At 46.3% G+C, this 13,518-nt stretch overlaps 2 protein-coding genes across 2 annotated transcripts; one reads left to right on the forward strand and one right to left on the reverse strand.

Moving 5' to 3' along the window:
• Positions 1–2,233: 2,233 nt before the first annotated feature.
• On the forward strand, positions 2,234–7,200 carry N7484_008783 (uncharacterized protein; the record flags this gene model as incomplete). Its single annotated transcript, XM_057119170.1, has 7 exons — positions 2,234–2,969; positions 3,030–3,146; positions 3,199–3,282; positions 3,332–3,502; positions 3,557–3,581; positions 3,629–4,207; positions 4,275–7,200. The coding sequence occupies 7 exons, from the start codon at positions 2,234–2,236 to the stop codon at positions 7,198–7,200; spliced, it is 4,638 nt and encodes a 1,545-aa protein (XP_056968725.1).
• Positions 7,201–12,403: 5,203 nt separating this feature from the next.
• N7484_008784 (uncharacterized protein) lies at positions 12,404–13,135 on the reverse strand (the record flags this gene model as incomplete). The annotated part of the gene is made up of 2 exons (XM_057119171.1): positions 12,404–12,787; positions 12,848–13,135. The coding sequence occupies 2 exons, from the start codon at positions 13,133–13,135 to the stop codon at positions 12,404–12,406; spliced, it is 672 nt and encodes a 223-aa protein (XP_056968726.1).
• Between the last annotated feature and the right edge of the window lie 383 nt (positions 13,136–13,518).

The raw sequence follows: 13,518 nt of genomic DNA on the forward strand, positions 1-13,518 counted from the left end.
AAAGAGTCAGAAACTTGTGATCCCCCATCTTCACCTGGACTTACTAATTGAGAGCTCAGAAACGACCAAAACCAGCAGGCGTCTGCGGAATATATAAAAACTTTCCTTGACTGTCGAATGCGTATGCCCAAGCAGACATCCGCCCTCTTCTGTTGCAGTGATTTTTTCTCCACGCTGGCGTTCTTTGATTGTTTTGAAATTCTCGCCATTATCTTGAATAGATAGATAATCCCGGCTGGATGAAGTGAATGGAAACAAACTCGGTTAAATATGATCGTAAAATGGTCAACATTTGCATTCAAGATGTACAAAGGAGGGATAGACATCGCCAAAACCCACAAATGGGTTGGGTTTGGGCCCGTTGCTCGGCCCATTCATGGGCCTTGGGCTGTTGGGGGCCCATTCATGGGCCTTGGGCTGTTGGGGGCCCATTGGGGGCCCACTAGTCTACAAACAGTACCCACATTTACTAATTTTAGTGAAAATCAAAATATACAGTCTTTTTGTGCATTTTTTTCTATACTAGTCAGCAGATTTATGAGCGCCAAGACCAGTTTTATGCAAAGTTGCGCTTAAGATATATATAAGGCCCAAAGCCCACAGTGGGTGAGTTTAGGGTGAGCGCCGCTTTAGCGTCGCGCGACCAGGGTGATATAGGGTGAGTGCGCAATAGACAGGGTGAGAAGCCGGGTGAGAGCGGGTGAGAATCACCCTGCGTCGTGCCACCCCGCACTGACCCTTTCAGCTGAGCAGGCGCAGGATATGATTGGGTCGAATGCCTCTCCCTGAAACAATAGGTCTCCTGTATCTGCACTTCGCCACAATTCGAAGCGTTGTGCTATAAAGCAATTGGTATTGCTCAAGTAGTGCACCACTAGCCCGTTTAGCAAGGGAGCTTTCTTCAGCGATCAATATTCCCCAAACGAGGGGACATTGACTAATAAAGATCCCACCAGTTCCTGATCAAATGGGTCACCACATACGAATCCTAACTGTTGTATGTTTGTACTCACCAGCCTTTTGTGATTCGTCCGGGAAAATCCCCTTGCCGCTTTAGTCTTCAGCCCCTTCAGGCTGTTCACCCTGAATGCCCTGACACCACTATTTTGTACCTGAGCTCCTGGGAGCAGAGAATTATATAGAATGTGATTGGCCAAAAATCCTGATCAGATGCTGCTCATCCTCACTGTGAACACAAAACATGAAATGCCATAGTTATGTGCACCAGGCCATCAATTTCTAGATGGGAGATTGGTTTTAGTCGAGTAGACGGGGTGTCCACTCTTTTGCACTAGCGTCGTGCGTTTTATTGGGGTGGCTAGGCCGTAGGAGCAGGCTCAGTGAGCCAGGCCTGAGCTTACGTAAGGCTCAGTGAGCCGATCAGTGCGCCAGCAGCCGTGCCCAGTTCTACTCAGTGAGCAAAAGCGGCGAGTCAGTGAGCACTAATTCGGAAAGGGCAACCAAAAATCGCCAGGAGAAATCCAGTACGTAGGAAATTGCTCCCTGAATACGAATTTCGACGTTTTTTTGGGCTTCCGGCATCTTGTGGTGGTTAAAATTGATGTTAAAGTGCGTGATGTGAAGAGAATATTTCATTGGAACCAAAATTTCATTGGACCGGCGAGCACCCTCTAGGCGGTGTCCTAGAGGGGGCGTGCACGGTTAGTAAAACTTTTGAAATGGACCTCTGTACAGTTTCGTGCAGAAGATATTGACCATGTAGCTGAAAGTCTCGCATCACGACGCGGGACGCGTGGATATCATGCATCCCCTTTTTTGTACGTTCCCACTACGCGAAGCTCATATGTGAATCTCTGCAGTGCCGATTTGCCGCTTTCTATATAACTGTATAAATATTACCGCTCACTATTCTAAGATGGGATATAACTGATCGCAACACAGAAACTTAACTATCTGGGTTGGCGGGCTGTAGGTCCATTGACTTTTTCACCAAATCAACAAAATGTCCACAATGAAGCAGCAGATCAACGACGGTGGGGAACGAGCGACGCCACTGAGATCACAGATCTTTGATATCTCGCAAGTGATCGACATGGTTTCATTTCCCAGCGCATTCAGCTGAGCAGTTCGTGCCAATGTGATAGAGAGAGTGGAGATGTCGACCCACCGATGGGTATAACTCTTCCCGCTTTCTATGTTGCGGGAAAATAAACAACAACAACCTAGCAGAATCCCCGATTACCATTCATCCGCCCTGGAAATACACGGCACCATGGGGGGTTTACGTGGGCTCTTATGCTGCAAAGGCGGCAATCCGAACGACGACGACCAGAACTTGGCCAACCGACCAGTTGAGAAACCGAGTGTGCACAATGGGAATACTCAGATTGCCTCAAATGTGCCGGGAAATGGCCAAAAGCCCGGCTCTTCAAATGAGGCGACCGACGAACACCCCGAAATGAATTCTAAGGAGAAATCACACCCTCGCAATCTTTGGAAAGAAGCATATGATGGACTGGATCAGAAAACCAAGGAAAACATACCTGCAATTGGCGTCTCAGTTACAGATGCCATCCAGGGTGTCATCAAAACCACCCAAGAGAATTATGAGGCATGGCAGAAGGGTGGCCTTAGGTATCATAGCAAGGGCGGAAAAGAATACGACATTCGTGCTGCGACAGAGAAAATCTTCGGCATTGCATCGAAGGCGAAGGACGTTGTCTCGACATTCGTTTCCTTCGATCCTACTGGACACGCGTCCTCGGCGTGGACAATTGTTTCTTTTGGAATGAGTATTGTCCAAAACAACTTGGACCGTCGGGATGCTGTCTTCGCATCATCCGAGTTTCTAACCGAGCATCTAACGTACTTTGCATTGATTGATGCAAGATATAGAGACAAGGGAGTCGGAAGTGACTCTAATGTTGATCAGGCCCTTATTCGAGTCTATTCGGCGATGCTGTCCTTCACAGCGGAAGTACGAAAGGCACGAGATGAAAATGAAGCAAGTAAGAACGAAGTAATCTCTACCTTGTGACCGTAAGAAGAATTGACCAACCTTTCCAAAGAACGCATGGCAAAGAGCATCTTCCAGTTTACCGATCAGTCACTTTCCACATTGAAAGTTGTTGTCAAGGAGCAGAAAGAAGCCTTGAAAGAGTGGCAGCAGCTGGCTGCGGATTTGAGTGAGATTCAGTCTACTTTGACTTTCCATAAAAAGGTACTGATTAAAAACAGTTAACCAAGAGAATGCAAAGAAGCTCCTTGCGGATTCCGACCAGCTCCTTGAAAACACGAAGAACATCGAGTCCAAGCTTTCGAGTATGTCTGTTCCTGAGAAATGATATGTGGGCCTTACTAAGAATCCCAGCTGAGGAGCAGAAGACCCAGCTTCAGTGGCTGTCATCGGCCAAGTTCTCGACTCGCCACGACCTTTTGGTTAAAAAGCGAGTCGGGAATACTGGGCTCTGGCTTCTTGATTCACAGGAGTATAGCAACTGGATGGCCACCTCAGGAAGCCTCCTTTGGCTCCCTGGCATTTGTAAGTGGATTAATTTGTTTTAGAAGCAACCGAAGGGCTAATTAACCGATAAAGCCGGCTGTGGAAAATCTGTGCTTTGGTATGTTATATAGCACCCTTGAATGAGACAGAGCTAACCGCTGCTAGCTCTACTGTTATTCATGAGCTCAAAGATCTATGCGGCCTGGACAAATTCAAGTATCATGCCTATTGGTACTTTGAGTTCGGTGTTGATTGGACCAAAAGCGTGGATGCTTTAATTAGGTCACTGATCAGGCAGTTGAGTCGACCCCCACTTGCGCCATCTGTAGTGAACCTTTACACGCGGCACTACGTCCAAGGAAGCGAGCCCGATTCAGAGGAAATATTGAAGGTGCTTCATGATCTTTTGTCAAAAATCCCGGAGAAGGGTCAAGTTTACCTGGTTTTCGATGCCTTAGACGAGTGTCCTAACAACGGTGACCCTAACGAGAGAGAGTCTCTTCTGGCCCTTCTGATGGACTTGCTTGAAAGACACAATAACAAAATCCATATACTCGCCACTAGTCGGCCTGAGAGTGACATCACTCACCAGCTAGGAGGTTTTCCTAGCGTTGATTTAGCAGCCAACCTGGCCGAAGATGTGAAAACATTTGTCAACGTGGCACTTACCAAAGACCCCCTAAGGGACTGGAATGACGGGATCAAGAACCTGATTCGCGATAAATTGCTGAGCTTTAAGGAGCGGTACGTACAGTCTCCATCACTTGAAAATCCCATTCTGCAGAACATAGCTAAACCCCTAATGATACAGTCGTTTCCGTTGGGCTGAGTTACAAATCGAAGAGCTCAAGACACATGTTGATGAAAACGAGCTTAAGAAAGCCCTTGACTCGGTCCCGCCAACTCTGGAGGAAACCTACCGTAAGGTGCTTGAGGGCATTAAGAAACATAATGTGGCCAAAGCACGGGATATGCTTATGCTCATTTGTCTCTCCCCTGTCGCTCTTGATGTTCACGCAGTTGTTAAGATGACCAAAGTTCGCGGACCGAACGATGTCGTCACAATTTGCACAACATCCCTGGTTAGTCTCAACGACAGCACGATCCAGCTTGCACATTTCTCGGTGCAAGAATATTTGATCGTCAAGCTGAAGGAGGACAAGCATCATGAATGTCATTTTACTGAGGCCGATGGACACAAGTACCTCACTGAAAAGACAGTAGATTTGCTCCTTGCGCAAACGGAATATATTACAGAAGAGAAGAAGGCTTTAGAGCTTCCCCACTTCCTTTATGCGGCCAAGCACTGGGACTATCACTTGGCTGCTGCCGGTGGCTTTGATAAGATGTCCCCTGAACTTCAAGTCAAGATAAACCGCCTCTTTACAGACTCGGAAGTCTATGTTAATTGGGTTCGTGGCGCCGATAGTGACGATTGGCACGCCCGCAACGAGTGGAGTAGAGTGTTCTCGACAATCGAGGAGCCCGACGAGCATGCCGACAACGAGTGGAGTAAAGTTTTTTCGGAGTGCGAGGGGCCTATTCATAGGGCTTCTGTCATGGGTTTGGTTCATACCGTGGACGCTCTACTTCAGCAGGGCGCGGATCCGTTAGAACCATACACGTGCTCACATCCAGAGTGGAGGAAAGCCGAAATTTTAAGTTCGTTCGGGATTGCTGCTCGAGTTGGAAACTTAGACATCCTACAATCTTTGCTTGACAAGAGATTGCCCCTCGAAAAACAATCTGTCGTGGATATCTTGCGGTACATTGACTATCGCAGAGCTGGCAAGGCCAAATTAGCACAGATTTTACAAACGTTGTTAGATCAAGACCTGCTTCGTGACAAATTAATCGATGCCCCCGATACAATCAGCGACCTTGCAATTTGGGCTACACTTCAGAACAAAATATCAGTGACTGAGATTATGAATGTCTTTCTGTGCTGGTCATCAATCTCAATACCTATTACTGATTCCCTTGTGGCCCATTCAATCACAACCATGCCTTCTGCCAGCCTGACGAAGCTTCTTTTCGAGAAGTGCGATATTCGCGTACCGCCTGAAGTGGTAGAGGATCTTGAACAGGGTTCCCCTTTCAAAAGCACCGCCAGTCTTACCTATTTGGCGCTAGAGCGGCCACATGAGTTGCCCGTATCAGACGGGCTTGTTAAAGCCTTTGCGCGATATGAAGATACAAAGGTGATGAAGTTCCTTTTAGAAACCCAAAAAGAACACATTCATGTGACGAATGACGTTTTGCGGCATGCGGCTGCCAATCCACGAGAAGGAGATATGTTGGACCTGCTTTGGCCTTTGAGAGACCCTGGCACTCTGATTGATGAATTCTTGCTAATGGACGCGGCATCAAACCAAACTCATCAATATGAGTATTTGTCTCGCTTGCTTCACGAAATGGAACTGGATTTGTCCTTGTCCCCTGATTTTGGAAGACATTTCATAGAAACAATCTTGGAAGCCGACATAGAAACAGGCCAAGGGGTAGAAACCCTCCAAATGTTGCTTGATATGCCTAATTTGAACCTGGCATTTACCGAGGAGACGTTTCAAGCCATTTGTCAGCATCCAAAGGCGGTGGAGATGATGGATATTCTGAAGGAAAGGGGCATAAATGTTCCTTTGACCGAGCTTATCGTCGCAAAATCCATCGCGAATGAGACGAGGGGCCTTGAGCTCTTCAACTATCTGGTGCAGATTTCCACAGAACCTCTCAAGATAACAGATATGACCATTCTTGGCGCCGCTGCGAACCCCAAGGCAGGTGCTGAGATATTCCGCAAACTTGTTCAGGCTGCTCCAGATAGCGCGTTTACAGACAATCTCTTTCAGGAAATCGTCGACGCGGGTCACGCAAATGCTCTGGCGGGTCTTTTGGATCAAAAGCGGAGAGAACCACCACTTGAAATGATATTGGAAGAACTGGCAAGTCCAAGTCAGGGTGTAACGTCAGCTGATATGCTTGAAGTCCTTCTTGAGCGAGATTTGGTGAAAGCTGATGAGCATACGGTTGAAATGCTGTCTAGGAACTTCCATTGCCTGAGAACCTTGCTTTCCTGGAATCGACATGTTACGATCAATCAGAATGCCCTCATGGAGGCCGTAGGAGACCTCCGATCCATACGGCTAGTGATGGCTGCCCAGGAGAATCATGTGGAAATCCCGGATGATGCCCTACGTCTCGCAATTATCAACCGTAATTTGGAAGTATTGGAAGCCATTATCATTCGACAAGAGTCACTTGCCGATAAAATTATTTGGTTGGCTGCTGAAAATGGGGAATTGAGTGAAGGCCAACAGTTATGGCTTCTTCAGCGGCCTTCAGAGTCCTGGCTTAAAGGCTTTTGGCAGCACACTTGGAGGGACCCCGATTTCCCTGCACCCTTTCGAGCCTGTTTGCTCATAGCTTACCTTCTCAACACCAAAGAAAAAGTTACAGAGGACTTGCTGGAGGAATGTTCTTACGATTCAGAAGATGGTGAGAACTATGGGTTTGACATGCTGGTCACAGTGCTCTGCTGGTCGGATGAAATTTCCGACCCGCCCGCGACTGAACGGGCAGCTGAGATAATAGCTGAAAGATGCATTCAAGAGGTTGTTTTGAGGTTTTTGGATCACACGCGGGTCCCCATCACGGAAAATGTTATCAGGGCGGCGGAGAAGAGTCGACAACAGGATGTGGAAGAGACGGTGGAAATTTTGAGGGACCTGGCAGGGTAGTTCAACTGCTCAGGTGCTTTTCTCTTATAATAATTTTGTCACGGCTTGTATCAACTGTGCATGGAAATGGAAGTGAATTGAAGTGAATAGAAACCATAGGTTCTTCGAGATATAGAGAGAACTGAATCTGAAGACCAGGCACGCTATGCTTCGATTTCAAGTCATCAACTGCTTCCGTGATAGGCCAGTATGCCTGGCCGCCATGGTACGTTCCTCCCTCTTCAATATATACTTCCACGGAATGAAATGATTAGCTACACACCATAATCAAAATGGCAAAGCATAGCATGATATTGCCAGTTGAAATATCAACTGCTCTGGGATTATCAACGGAATCCATCGCGGTCTCCAGCCCTCCTCATATGGCAAACGCTCTTCCTGAAACAATGCTCTTACGTACTTTATCGGAAGGTATTACCAAAAATGGATTGAATGATAGCAGCTTCACCACAAGCCACCTTGTGCTTTAAGGAGTCAAAATGCAGGTCAGGGTTTTAGCCTCTTGCTCTGCATGCCGCTGCTTCCGAAATCGGCCAATGTCGGAGACAGCGAACGATTCTTTAGTTCCCAGGTATTTAACGAATTTTTCGACTAAGTCGAGTGTTCTGTACGGTAAGGCTCCCTCGAATTATCAACTGCGAAGAAACGCTTCAAGGTCTTGGCAAGTTCATCTTCCTGGTGTTCAGCCCGGATCTTCTGCAGGGTTTTCGTGAAGTAGTGATTGTAAGTAATCGGATACCCTGTCTGGTGTGGTATAAGTAACTCCCGAGTTTTGTTGTTGATTTCCTGTTTGATGGAATTACAGGCTGGGATAATAATCTTTTCGATTAGAGCGGCTGACGTGGCTTTGTCTGTTATATATTTGACGACAAGAGTGAGGAACTCTCTGGTAGCTGTCTGAATTTTGGTAAAATATCATAATTACTGCTTAGAAGTTAGAGGAAGTAGCAGAAGTGGGCGCATGGTCTACCTCGGTACATCCTGCGGCTCTGAAGATAGTGACCGATCCTGAATGCTCTCACGTTGCAATTTTCGGGGAAAATGTATTTATATCAGATTTCAATGAAATCAAAAATAATCTCCCAATGGAGAGTGCTTACTATGGGAATACACCGTTGCTACTTAATCAGCTTTGAACAATCCCTTGATTGATCTTCGTGTTCAGAACCAGGATATATAATGACTGGGTGAAGGGGAAAACACAAAAGAATTCAGGATTCCCATGCACATCAATGGGTGTCTCTCGCCATTGAAATTATCGAGCTATGCAGAATATAACAATTACGCTCTTTCCTCGAGATTCTAGAGAAATATCACTTAAATATGACAGGTAACTCCGCTGCTTAGTGCGCTTCTTCTTTGAAAAATTGATTTGCCCCAAGGAACTTCTCCTGGGGTTCCCATGACCAGAAGCATTTCTTGATTACCAACAGACTCCTTGGAGATTCGAGACCAAACAACAGCATATGGCCTCGCGTGAATTCTTGACAGGCCCACTCTGCCAACTCGTCTGTCTAGGAATATAGACCATCAGGCGACTACGGGAAGGTATTTCTGCCCACCTGATGACCTTTTACATTGTGGCTGTCAGGATGGCGTAGATGCTAATGGTCATAGATTGCCTGCCAGGTCAGGTGACGAGGGCCTCTGTGGATAGCAGGGCTTCTTTTCTTCTTTCTTTCTCTCTCAACAAGCCACCATACAAGATTGTTCTGTCTTGTCTCTTTTCCGTACTCGTATCCACAGCTTACTCGTACGGACTTCGTTCTCCTCTATTCCTTCAGCGCACGCGCGCCGACACGAATCAATCTTCGAAAATCCCAAGTGCTACTACTTCCACTGGGAACAGACAACCAACCTTGGGATTTTTTTATTGATATTCTTATTCACACAAAATTAAGCATTTATGATAGTACTCTCAACATGGTACAAAGTATCATGAGGCGAGCCTTGCCTATCTTCAGAAAAAGAAGACCTTCGATTATCAATCTTCCACCCGAGGTATTGGATATCATTTTCTTGTTCCTCCGACCAATATGGCAAGGCTGCTTAGCACTTAGCTGTAAGACGTTCTACAACCAGTTTCAGTATATTTTTCAGCAGGGAATGTTTCGATCTCCTTATTCCAACGCAGGCATTGACCGTTCAATCGATCTTAAAGATCGACAGTGTTTTCTCAGCAAGCTCCAATCTCCAACAGGCTTTTGGGCATACTTCTGGCCTCGCCGTTGGACATATTGTGATGCATGTGTGAAGCTTCATCCACGGAATGAATTTGAGTTCGATAGCGATCATAATACTGGAACATATGCTCTTGTCTGTATGTGGCCGGGCCATGTTGTACTATGTCCCTGTCTCAAGTTTTCGCCAAAGAGACTCACGCCAATTGCTATTGAGCTAAACAAGGCAAAGCTTGATAGTGACCTTTTGCTAAAGCATATTCCGAATTGGCATGAATGCAAGTTCGAAAGTCCGTGCAAAAGACTCTCCTATGAACTTGCAATATCAGCTTCTCTTACTCACAGCAAAATATGCATCATCTTTGACTTTCCTATTTGATTTTCATCAACAAGAATTCACCATACAAAGGGGAAAAAGAAGTCATGCTTTGTCCGCACCATGGAGCTCTAAGGTCGATAGAGGATCATGGTGGTCTAGCTCCAAAATCATTTCAATGTACCACATGCAAGATCTCCTACGCCATATCGTGCTCAAAAAACCCGTGCTCCAATGAAATTCTCGCCTATCAAATTCAATTTGAGAGACGATTCTCCTTGTTGAGTGATCCATGGCCAGGGTTTACAGGTGAAATTGATTATACTGGGGCATGCGTTGGGACTAGGTATGTACGTTTGCGTCTGGATATTCCATTTGGAATACTTCAAGGTTGAAACATCCATGGATTGATGCTAACATGTATCCACGGATATTACTCAGGTACTGGCCTTGAGGTTCCTTACCCGTCCTAGGTACCGTACCTAGTACGTGAGCTCCACGGCTGATTAGAGATAGATCGCGCCCCTTTTCCTGTCTACCGCCAATGCTTGATGCTGCCATATCGGTCCTGGGAGACTTGCAGCTTACCACTATTCTGCTTCAATCTGCTTGATTTGTTGTGACTCGCTGCTATCGGCGCAGTTTCCCGTGACTGTTTCCAAGTTCGGCGTCATTTTTGCTTATTTGAAGCCCTAATTGGCGCCATCTCTTCGCTTGTTTGGCGCATGGCTATTTCCTACATCTAGTCGGTCACTAGAGCTTTCAATTTAGATCCAGAACAACACATCTCTCTACCGTTCCCATGATGCTTCCTGTGGCCCATGAACGGATCCACGACCTGGAGTTCACTTAGACCTAAGTAGATAGTAGATCCCGAGATTCTCCAGGACGGTGGTCTATTCTACCTTTTTACAATTATTCTTTGGCAATGAAGACCCACCGCCAAACATTTAGACGTCAACAGACTATCAATTCTAGACCTGAGACTAGCTACATATTACTATGGTGCCACTAATTCTCAATTTGCTGAGCTGAGGTGCCCGAGGGCCCTTGGTATGACTATTCCTGTATGTATGATTCATTGAACAATAATGGCCTCGCCGGGACTTTATACTGATACCCCTTATAAATCTTAGCAATCTTAAAAATGGCAAGTTGTCCTTCAAAAGCTCTCATCTGGCAAAGGCCATACGTGGATATCGCAGATTTGATGATTGTCAATGGAAAGAGATACTCTACCTGGAATTTCACAAATCATTACAATTATTTTCACTCCGCATTATTCCCATAGTAAATCCAGATCTCGAAGTCTTTTCTCTTTCTTCCACTGCTCCAGGTCAAATTTTCCTTCCAGAAGTTCATCTTGTTGGCTATCCCACATGAATGTGAATCCATCAACAGTACTTATCGCACTATTATCATGATTGACAATGTCGATTAGACAAGGCTGGAGCTGATATTTGTCCGTCTCATAGGACACAAATCGATCAAATTATGTTTTTGACAAGATTTCGAATACCATACCATCGACCGGTTGGAGTGGCTCGCCATCAATAAGAGCAGGGTAGGGCCCCCAGAGCTTAACGTCATAGCCTATCACTCTGGCACGGCTCATGATAAGAAGGGAGTCTGACGTTCTCAAGACTCGACAAAGTGTTTCTGGATCCATTAATGTACCGTAGAAAAAACAGTATTGTCTTTCAAAGGAATCCGCGGATGTTGAACCCTCTTGAGAAGGATTAGGAGATGGTGTCCTGTTTTGATTCGACTCGTGTCCTGAGGCGTTGTGATTCATGAACTTGCGCACCATGAGAGAAGGGGATGGGAGTGTTTTGCGCATTGTGTCGGTACGTGGATTCTGTAACACATCAGCAATGCCCTCTAATGCCTCATTTGTCTGAATTCGGCACGGTTTTGAGCGCAGGGACTCATGTCATCACGTACCAGAGTAATACAACGAGATATGCAGTCAAGCAATGAACGATTGACAGGACCTCTGATGACGAGGCCGAAGATACTGCTCGGCGGATGTTAGCTACTTGAATAAACCTGTTTGTAACAGCTCACCTTCAGAGATTAGCAAGGTAGACGCAGAGTTAAAAGTATGATTCTTCTCGGGTGGACAATAAGCTAGCAGTATTCAGTATGGGAGCTGTCTGGGGAACAGGGAGCTAAGTCTATTTCGGATTGTACCTACTGTCATTCTTACCACACGAGTAGGACGGCAAGGGCAGTTTTCTCAATGAATAAAAAACACTAAAATAACAAACAAAAACCAAAACATACAAGAGTTATGATTCGCACATGGTCACCGACCACACTATTAACTAATCGGCCAATGGCTTCAACAGGAATCATCCACTGTTGCAGCGAACATAGCACCTAAAGCTTCAACCAGCGACTCAATATCGGCTACAACTCAGCTCGTCAGTATTGGTCAGGGTCCATCAGTGTGGGGCCAATATTCCAGGTCATAATAGGGGTCACTCACCCTGCTTGTACCCTGGGATGGTACCGCTGACCGCAATTGAAAGCTTTTTGAAAGATTGAGGCGCCATCTTGTAGGTGTAGTAGGAAAATAATAAAAGAAGAGTACAAGAGAAATGACTCAAATGAAAGTCAGAATACCAGCGACGCCAAGAAGCCGTCCGAAACCGAGATGAGATGAACCTTCCAGGAAACATAGCTTGCTCATCTCAGCTGTGTATCAATGGCTAGGCGTGATCCAGTCCTGCAATTGTGCGTCGGTCGGCTGCTTAACTGAAAGATTCTCGGGGACTTTCACATCAATCTTAGCAAAGAATGGACGACGATGGTTGGCCTGAAATTTATGTGTGCCCTCTTTAAACGGCGCATCATCAGGGTTATATCCCGCGAACAACAAAGCCCAGCTGTTATTGGGGCCGATCTGAGCAACAGTCGGCACACCCGGCGCAAGGACCTGATCGCCGACGTAGTGCCAGCCATCCTGCTTCTCAGCTTGAAGAAGGTAGTAGACCTCCTTGTTGCCCTTGGAATTCCAGAGATGATCAGGATTGTCCTTTACCACCTTGCGATAATGCTGACCATGGACGGGCAGGAACGTATCTGACTACGCAATACCAATCTTGTATGTCTTGTGATCGAAAGCTCCCACTGAATAGGCCAAGACGAACTTGCCATGAATGGCATGGATGTTACCCGTTTCGATAAGTTTGAAGGAGTCATTGCCAGCGACATAATTCTCCGAGTTTAGGTTTTCGTCTGGAAGTAATAAAAAAGTAGGCTTGGTTCCAGGTGTTAAGGTTGTAGGGTCGTTCATTGGCCATGCGACGACGCCATCACGTTTTGGTGACTGGGACTTCTGCTTCTGATACACAAGGTACAGCTTTTTGTATGGTGTCTGGAAGTACTTGCCGTCGTAGTTGGCGTCGACATTTTCCGAGAAGGACCCGACCATCACCTTGTCCCCAATCCAGGATATCGGCGGCTTGTCGGCGCTAGGTTCCTCCGAGTGAGCATGGACAATGACACTCCACCCGGATATCCCATCGCATTTAGAACTGCTTTGTACGTACAGCGTTACTAGCGCATCCCATGAGCCATCCTTACTCTGGAAAGGGTGGATCCCAGCAGCACCACATATCGTTGTGCCGGCGGCATTTGCCGTTTCGTTCAATGCTGAGCTGGTTTTGTATTTATTTTTGCGAGTAGAGGCACACCCGGGCGAAAGATCACCTCCGGCACGCTTCAAATACTGATGCGTGGTGCCCGAAATGTAAAGGTTCGTGGTATTCTGCCAATGATATGGACGATTCACGCAAGACTGGAGAAAGGCGGATC

Source organism: Penicillium longicatenatum, assembly GCF_028827895.1.
Source record: "Penicillium longicatenatum strain IBT 33135 chromosome Unknown contig_6_segment0_segment0, whole genome shotgun sequence".
In the NCBI taxonomy this organism is placed as follows: domain Eukaryota; kingdom Fungi; phylum Ascomycota; class Eurotiomycetes; order Eurotiales; family Aspergillaceae; genus Penicillium; species Penicillium longicatenatum.